This window comes from Eurypyga helias, unplaced genomic scaffold (assembly GCF_000690775.1).
Source record: "Eurypyga helias isolate BGI_N326 unplaced genomic scaffold, ASM69077v1 scaffold4548, whole genome shotgun sequence".
Taxonomy (NCBI): Eukaryota; Metazoa; Chordata; class Aves; order Eurypygiformes; family Eurypygidae; genus Eurypyga; species Eurypyga helias.
Window position 1 is genome coordinate 2,531 of NW_010268765.1, and position 9,515 is coordinate 12,045.

General features: G+C 36.5%; 1 protein-coding gene across 1 annotated transcript in view; it reads left to right on the forward strand.

The window, feature by feature from the left end:
• LOC104514227 (intron-binding protein aquarius) overlaps positions 1-9,515 on the forward strand; it is a gene marked incomplete at both ends in the record, with an annotated part of 29,380 nt that overhangs the window by 1,686 nt on the left and 18,179 nt on the right. The window contains 7 exons of the mRNA XM_010157842.1: positions 586-621; positions 2,961-3,081; positions 4,358-4,498; positions 6,064-6,132; positions 6,651-6,751; positions 7,420-7,496; positions 8,739-8,803. Of these exons, the coding sequence (XP_010156144.1) occupies positions 586-621; positions 2,961-3,081; positions 4,358-4,498; positions 6,064-6,132; positions 6,651-6,751; positions 7,420-7,496; positions 8,739-8,803 (610 nt within the window). The remainder of the gene's footprint in view (positions 1-585; positions 622-2,960; positions 3,082-4,357; positions 4,499-6,063; positions 6,133-6,650; positions 6,752-7,419; positions 7,497-8,738; positions 8,804-9,515) is intronic.

Sequence of the window (9,515 nt, forward strand, 5' to 3'; positions counted from 1 at the left end):
TTATTACTACGGGGTCTATAAAGGGCAAGTCTCATTTCAGTGAATTCTAATGTTAGATGTGGGAGACAAAGAATTCAAGGTAAACTGCATTCAGCGATTGCGTGTACAGAAGAGACTTGTAACTGGAGCTTTTCGTGGGAAGTTTGAGCTCTGGAGAGGATTCTTTGTGATTCCTTTATGAAAGTAATCTTCCCATATGAAATCAGAGCAAGCATCCATATCCAGTCAGCAAGAAGACATACTGTTATGAACTGGTTAAATGTATAGTTGTGGTCTTCCGGAAGATATTCTCAGCTTCTAGGAATTTATGTCTTCAAATTTAAAAGTTCTAGATGGATTTTTTTAATGTGAATTTGGTTGCTTAGTGAACCTGCATGAACTTTAGCTTCCACAGTGTTATAGCAGTTGCTTCTGCATTCAAATATTTGCTCTTGCATGGAAACAGGAGGGCAGAAATAATTCCTAGATGTTTATATGCATGTTGTTATATAATCAAATAAGGAAAAATACAGCTGTTTTTCATTCAGCTGCGATGTGTGTCAGAGACTTTTTCCTGTGTTCATTGATTACTTTTTTTCTTTTTAGGTTTGCTATTAGAAAGATAATGCTTCTTGAATTCAGGTAAGCTAAGTGGAGTGAAATTTCAAGTGTTTTTTTCACAGGAACCTGTAAAGATGAGAAGCAAATGCAGGACAGTAAGTCAGTTCGAAGGTAGTATACTCATTTGTTCCTATTTACTAAAGCCTTGAATTGTGTACCTAGGAAAATTAAGTGAGGAGAGCTTAATTTGAGGAGGAAATAATTTCAAAAGGGTAAGTAGCATCGGAGTATCTTGTTTTATGATTTTGAATTTCTAGTGTAGTGAAGCACTGAAGAAGAGAGTGGGAATGAAATAGGTGAAAAACTTGGGCCTGTAATTTGCAGTGTGTCATTAAGCCTTGAATCAGAACTTACTGAAGTCAGAGGAAGTTTTTAAGTCTCTTACTGTGAGGGTGAAAATGAATTGTGCTGCAGCAGCATCACTAACATTTTCTTCACTTGAAATGAAACGGATATCTGCTTTGGAGGTTCCTAAAGCTACTCCAGACTTGCCTGGAAGAAGTTGTAAAACATGTCTAAAATGGTGTAAAATAAATACTTGCAGTATTTACCTTATTTAAGGTAAACACAATATTTAGTGTTCTGTTTGGCTCTTTTATATCTCAAATGAGCAGAAGGAATGAGATGGTGTTTGGTTGAGATAGATTCTTTGTTTGAAAAGGCTGAAATTAAGTAGTACCATGAACTAGAAAAATAGGTCAAACTTCCCTCTGTTTCCAGCTTCTTTATTAGAAAAGGCAGAAGAGAGCATATAAACTATGGTTTGGGCGTTGACACTAACAGATGTCATGCTGGTAGCATGATTCTGGAATTCTATGCCAGCAATGCCTTGGAGTTCGAGTTTTTTAGCCTTTCTGTGAACATTCTTAATGTTACCAGCCTATAGTGTAACTTCAATACTTTCTGGTGTATAGCCCCATCTACTGCCATTTGTCCTGTAAGTCAATTTTCTCTTCACTTCCCCCACCGCATCACCCGTCTATCAAACTCGTCTGTCTTCACACACGATATCTTCCTGTCCTTCATTCTTGTTCGCATATGTTCATTCTCACTTGGGAACATAATAGTATTTTTACTAAAATGTATTGAAGTTTATTGAAATACCTGGGTGAAATGAAGTATGGAGTTCTGTGGACTTTGTGGGTTTTTCCTTCTTCCATTGGCAGATGCAAGCTCTTGGGAAGCAGTATGTATTTCATCTTGTATAGGCCTGTGAGGTTATCTCAGCTCCATCTGAAGCCGTGCATTCTGGCCGAGCTCCCAGAAAGTGGAAATCCCTGTGTGACCGTTACTGAGCCTTTTGCTCCTGGTTACATGCAAGTCCTCACTGCCTTTTTTCACTGCTGTCTCTGGTACTTGTCTTAACTGATATTGTGGAAATAGCTTGCTGTGAGACGTCGGAGAAGTAAGCTGTGGAAAAAAATAAAACTGGTTCAATTTGGCCTCAGTTTGGCTCTTGAGGGGGCAGATGAATGTTAGAGCAGGCATTGAGAGGAAGGAATGAATGAGCAGCTTGTTTAGGAAGAAGCAAGACTTTACGCTTTCTGGTGGCAGTTAAAGTAGCACAAGATGCGAGTGCACTGTTGAATGTTATGGATTTAGGGATTGCCTCTTCAGGGAGTAGATATCCTGCAAATCTTCCACAGGAAGTTAAAGGAGGGAGACAGTTGCTTGTCCACATAGACTCTCATCTGTAAAGTCTTAAGTTTGAGAGTGCCTTCTATGAGAAATGTGCCATATTAATGAAGAAGAAATGTTCATTGCTGGGAAGCTGCTATTTTCCAGTGTCCAGTAATTTATTTTCCCCTTTTTGAAAACACTTAATCACTCCCCTAATATTCAGTGCTTAATTGTAGTGGCACTGTAATGTAGTATTTTTATTGCCTTTATATGATTAGAAGCATAAAATATCTTTAGATGATTCCTAATTTTTTACATGAAAGGGTATTTAATAATACAAATGCTGTTATGCAGTAGTTGTCCTTTGCATCTTGTGCTAGGAAATTCTGCATGTGACACTCTTTAGACAAGTGAGGTTTTTTTCTTTTTCTCCTTTTGGAAAATCAACATGAATTCGTGTTCTGACTTTGTATTGAGCTGTGGCTACCTGTTACATTTGAAAACCCACTGCTGATTGTGTCTTCCTGATAAGAAACTCCTCTTTCATGTAGCAATTACTGATTCTAACAAGTTTTGCTGCAGTGACCTAGATGAGAGGTAACTTCAGGAACTACTTACAAACTCTAAAGATGGCTTTAAGGGGAAGGAGGAACAAACCCCTGTGGATAACTGCTCTTTCGAAGGAGTGACAGATTGTGTGGGTGGCAGCAACTAATGAAATATTCTTTGTCTCTTCACAGCCAGTACCTTGAAAATTACCTGTGGATGAATTATTCTCCAGAGGTGTCCAGTAAGGCGTATTTAATGTCAATCTGCTGTATGGTGAATGAGAAGTTCAGAGAGAATGTCCCTGCGTGGGAGGTAACCCATTTCAATTGCAGCTAGAATTGACTGTGATCTGCAAGTTGCAGATTTTGCAGTATGCTCGCTTATACTGACAGAAGGTAGCAACGCTTGTAGTGTTACAAGTAAATGGTACCTTAGCTGGAATGTTTCATAGGGTGTTTTAAAGTGTGTGTTCTTTTTGGAGAAAGCAATGGACAGATGAAAAATCACATGATTCCTTCTGGTGTGTGAGTCCTTTGTTCTGCTGTGTGATACCTGACATCAGCAGCAGCTTTTGCTTTTTTGACACTTGATAAAAGTCAGGCATTTACAGAGAAGTTCTTGCTCTGATACTGAAAGGAAAAAGTATTTTTATTTCTGTGGGTATAAGAAGGCACCATGGGAAGTGACAATATCCAATAGTGTCTTGCTTGAAATCTGTGAATATGATTCTGTAGTTTTCTTGCATGAAATGTAATACTAAGGTAATATCTCACTCTGCTTCTCTGTGTAGTGCTTTTTATGAAATGATTTAGAAATGATTTCATGTTTCTACAAGCAGTCCAGTTCTCACAGGCCATTTCAGCAACATGAGCCTGGTTAGAAATACTGCGCAAGCATAATTTCAGAAGCACGCGTACTCCGGTAGTAGTGCTATTACTTCAATGCTGGTAAAGGACAGAAGATTAATAACTTTCTCATATGATGTATGTGCCTTTCTTTGTTTTGACATACGTACTAGATGGAAAATGACAGGTGCATGTTACTTTCCAAGCAGCTTAGCTAAATTTGTTATTTGGTAAATGGCTGCCCTTGTAAAGAAACCACTTGATCTTCACAATTACTTGGTTTATCTTTTTCTGGCTTAGGTACCTGAATGGGAATTCCACAACTAATCATTCTCTGGTGGTTTTTACCTACTCACTTCTTGCAGATCACTAAAGAGCTGCCACATGTTTGGCCAAAATCTTACAATTCTCTTCTAACCTGTGTCATTTTAGAGTAATACTGTGTGACCACCAGTTGAACATTCCCACAACACAACCCACTCCACTTGTGCTTCTTGTTCAGTTTGTCCTGTGCATCACCTGTGTTAGACTGTGTAGGGGCAGTAGTCTCACTAAAAGCATTCCCATAATGTAAGGATTCCTGGTCTGTTTTGTTTGTGCTGCCTGGTCAGAATAAATGAAAAAGAAAAACTGATCCTTCCTTTTATTGACTCAGATGGATTTAGAGAACTTAAACTATGTTGTGTGAATGAAGATTGAAATTATTTGTATCAATCCGACTCAACTTCTTCTTCTATTCCTAGACATTCAAAAAAAAGACAGAACACTTTCCCTTCTTTTTTAAATGCATACTGGAAGCATCGCTGGTTGAAAATGACAGTGAATACTCTCTTCATGAACAGACAGTCTTGCTGCTTTTCCTTGATCACTGCTTCAATAGTTTGGTATGTTAAAAACAACTATTATACTTCCAGTATGTTTATGCTGTTATGTCTTAACAGGAGTTTAGTTTGAGCAATTTTGCTTACAAGACAGATGAAGCAAAATTCTCATTTAAGGGATAAGATGGTACTGGAGGGCTCTTACCCCTCTTTTTGACTTTTGATTTTTCTCTCTCATTGTGTTTGCTTTTCTCTGACACAAGGTCATAGAGAGACTTGAAATTGGAGGATTAGCACTTAGTGCGATGTAAAGGCATATGTTCAGGCAGGTTTATATTTAAAATGGTGCTTGAAAAAGTATGTATTTATATTTGAAAAGGTGCTTTACACTTAACAGCAAATTACTACTGTACTCCTTTTAGTTTGCCTGGGAAATTGCACAAAATTACTCTTTCTCAACAGTTAATGGAAATTATTTTTTTCACTTTCAAAACCAGGTTTAGATAATACTGCTATGTGCATTTCGCTTGAGTTAGTTTTAAGAATGCGTTGGACCAAGCTGTGTTCTCAGCCTATAGTAAAACCACACAGTTATAGATCCTAATTAGCAAGTGTGGAGATTGAATTACAATTATCTATTATATGAAGCAGTAATCTGTTACTTTTCTTACTGATGGGCTTTTTCTTTACTTATGTTGCACACAGGATGAAATCAGTCAGCATCAGGGTCTGCTTGAGTAAAGAACAAAATTGTGTCTTGCAGACAATTGAGAAAGGGTATGATTTGATTTTGAAATAGGAATGATTATGGGAGCCAGTAATCATCATGAATCTTAGTTGTATAGTTTATTGAGGTGGTATTTTCAGTAGTGGCCAGGGTACAGTGAATCTACATTTTAAAGGAGGGTTTGATAGTGGCTATGGAATCCTACTTCCAGGGCATATTTCTCATATAACACGATATAGGAGCCAGTAAAAAAGTGCTTGTAAAATGTATTGCTATTTGAAGCCTCACTTTGTGAAATGTAGAACAGGATAGTCACAGTAGTGTTTTAAGTGAGGAGCACTGAAATGCCAGGTTTCATAGTGCTGAACGCAGACTATTTGTCCATAAAGACATTTAATATGTTAATGGAAAGAAAGAAAACTTTGTGGATCCAGATTACAGGCAGAGTTGGAGAGAGGACATTTTCATGTAACTTCAACTGTTGTTTCAAAAAATTAGTTATTTCAGATAATGGGAAGGTGTAGATGAATTGGGAGAAACGATAAATGAAGAATAGAATAGAAATAAATAAAGCACAGTAAGAAAATTCTGTTCAAGAACAAGAAGGAACATGTGTTCTTATCAGCTTCTATGCTGAAAATAATTACATGGATGGGGCTCCATCCATTAAGAACTACCAGATTCCATGAAAAGAACCTATAACGCGGAAGTCATCAGCAGTTTCAAGTGTTACTGGATAGGGCTATTTGCAATTTCCTGATAGGAAATTGTGAAATCTGATACAACAACGTATGTATTTTTTTCAGACGGTAATGTTCATTGATGTATTTTCTAAGATAGGCATATCAGAAGACTTAAGAATTTAAAAAAAAAACATTTTCTGTCTGTAACTTTCTACCAGGAAGTGGATTTGATCAGAGGACAGGTGCAGCAGCTCATTTCCTTACCAATGTGGATGGCCCTACAACCTGTAAGCATCACACTGTAAACTGGGAAAGCAATCTTCTAGGCATTATGTAAATCGTGTGAAGTGAATTCTTGGGGAATACTCTCACGGAAGTCTAATATTTAAAGCTGCCTGCATTGCTATGGAATTATATTTTTGTGTGATTGGTAAAATTCTCTTCATCATTTGTTGCGAATTGCCATGTAATTGTAATTGTTAATTCTGTAAATTTTCATAAAACTAAGCTTTATTGTTGATAGCTTTTTCACGCTATACTTTGTAGACAAAGCCATGAGATCATAGGGACTGAGGAATGAAGCTCACATCTAGCCATGGCTAGATTCGCTCTAGCAGAGAGAGTTCCTCTTTCACAGTGACACTGTGAGATTAGTACAGTGATACTAAGAGATTAGTCTGAGACAGCTATTCATTTCTGTTAGTTATATCTGTTTTCTTTTTTTTTAATAAGAAGATTGGGTTGTATTTTTATCTCTCGTGAAAACAAGGTTTCTTGGTGACTGAATACCATTTCAACATTTCAGAAACGTCTGGAACAAGAGCTGAGAAAGACACCAAAACTAAGAAAATTCTGGAATCTAATTAAGAAAAATGATGAGAAAATGGATGAGGAGGCCAGAATGCGGTATGTTACAGAAACCTTTGCTGTTAAATCCAGAGTCCTTAATGTATTCATTGTGTTTCAGCTAAAATAAATTGTTTCAAAAAGAAATGTGGGTTTTTTCAAAAAAATAAAGGCAAAAACCTGTGAAGATGGCAAATACAGACGGATCGTATCTGGTCTCCTGGAAACTGTTTTCTGTCAGTCTTTATGCAAAATACTATTACAGAACTCCTAATATTTTATTTGATCAGTGAATTTATGATATTAAATCTTAGAGCTATAGGATGAAAGCCCGAAGAGAATATTCATGTAGTTACTCATATTTTTTTCATGACCTTTAGCAAATGTTCAGTTTTAAGCAAGTATTTGAATAAATTTGTATCTCACCAAAGTTAAATGTTCCAATACTTCTGTGTTACAATGTGGTGAGGTGTAGGTGGTGACATATTTTTTTTTTTTTTGGACTCGGTAGGAGCATGGGTTGTTAATCAGTTCTGTACCTAGAAATGTAGACTCTGCTAACCTGTGTGCAGAGAGAAAAGTTATCATCTAAACAGTTTAGGTGTGTTTCAAAGCAACTTGCTACCATTATATAAATTTTAAAGCAGCTACCTCTGTATTAGTGATCTGATGTTTTTCTAGCCTCCATTTAAGGAATATTAATGCTTTTGTCATATGTGTTATTTTAGAGCATATCAGGAGAGAAGATTTCTTTCACAGCTCATTCAGAAATTCATTTCTGTGCTGAAATCAATACCTGTCTCAGGTAACTCCGGTTCTTATGTTACTTTGTAATCTACTGATCTGTCTTAAATGTTTTTTCTGTTACTGAAGCAACTACTCCTTAGGATACCAACCTGAGGTTGGAGACCTTATCTGGATGGGGTTTTAGTGAAATCCATGCCTGTCTGCATGGATTTCATGTCAGATTTAGTATTCAAATCTCCATATACTTTAAAAATGAAATAACACAAAGCTACTTCTGTTCAGTAGTAAAACTTAGTAAAAAATATTTCTGTTGCTGATATTCCTTATTGTGTGCTTACAGCCTTCTTAGAGCGTTAAAGCATGTCATACATGCTTAGATGCCTTGTTAAACAGGTGGTATAAATGCATATCACAAGGCTCTGTTCTGTCAGTACTACTGATTTATGGTAAGAACAAAAGCCTAAGTGAAGTGAAATTCTGTGAGATTCAACTGCTCTTGATTTATAAGTCATTTTGACAAGCAAAATTATATGCTTGCCTGATTTAGAAAGGAAAAGTGTTTGCACAGGCAGGTGTTAGCCTTTTGACAAAAAAGACTTATTGTACTCTTAAGTACAGCACAATTTGGGTGAAATAACTTCCCGGAGTTGTGCTTTTGCTCTTAAACTTTAAGCAAACTTCAGATCTTACTTGAGCTGTAAGGGGAAATTCTGTGTATCGTGGCTTCCTCAGAAAGATTACCTATCCCCTCTGCTTTCCTAACTATGCAAGCTCTCTTTAAGGAAGTTTTGCATTACGTGAACACTTCTTTGGAGGCTTTAGGAAATAGATATTCATTAAGCAGGCTTACTGTTGTGTTTTGACATGATTCTAAAGACTCCTTAGTAGTCACCACTGAGGGCCTTTGAATATTGTCAGGCCTTGATTGCAGCTTTTAAATAGGTATTTTAGAGTACCCGGAGTTGAAAGTTCCGAAGAAGCTTAATGGGCTATTGGAAGGGGCCGCATCTTGTGGAAGTGTGCATTTTCATATGTCACATTGATTGCTTCTTTCAAAGCAGATAAAATCACTCCTGGAACTCAGGTTCCATAACTGTCTTACATCCAAAACTGTTCTGGTTTGCAATTAAAGAAGGGACAGTTCCAGAAAAAGAGAAGAATGTGCTAGTTAGCTTTTAACAAGAATAAAAAGTTAGTGTTGGCATATTAGTAGAATTTATTATATTTTTTAAAAAAATCAAGTACAAATATATTGTGGTGTGGACTAATTGCAAAAATGTTTTTATTTTTTTCTATCTAGGTCCTATTTCTATGGACAAAGTCCATTATTGTGAGAGATTCATTGAACTCATGCTAGATCTTGAGGTAAGTTATTAAATTGTTTCAGCTTGTTTGCAAGTGTACTCTTCTAGGCTTTAAATGCATAAAGTCGTTACTACAGCCTTATTCCAGTTAGCAGGTGGTTATGTCACAGTTGTGACAATACCCAGAAGTATTCTTCCCAGTGCGTAATAGGGCACTTAAAGTATCTTTTGTGTTGTTGAGTATAATCCCAGAAAGGGTCAATAGTTCTGAAATGTGAACTATTCCTGTTTGAGTAGAATTCATTATTTACAAGTAACGGTTCTGGTGATCTAGGTTTGTTACAGAATAATAGGAGACCAAGGGAGGTTTTGTGGATTTTTTCAGTAGGTACTGAGAAAGTGGGACAATTTTAAGCTTCACAGTACCAGAATTAAAAATAGAAGACATTAATTTACTATTTCTCACATGAGTAGCAATTAATTTCAAATAACTTCAGATTTAGAAAATGTTCTGGAATAAGACAGTTTTCTGAAACAGTAAGCACTGAGAACATTAAAGTGGGTTGAACTCATGCAGACTAACTGTCCTCTGCTAAATCACTTAAGTAGCTTGAGCCTGTAGTTGTAATAAAATGAATTGTTTAAATTAGACCCTATAGTCTTAGTCTTATAATATACTCTCATAAGAGAAAATATGTATTTGAAATTAAACTTAAGTCTGGCTGTTAGCCAAAATGCTTAGGGGCATTGGAGAAGGACTTTTTACAAGGGCA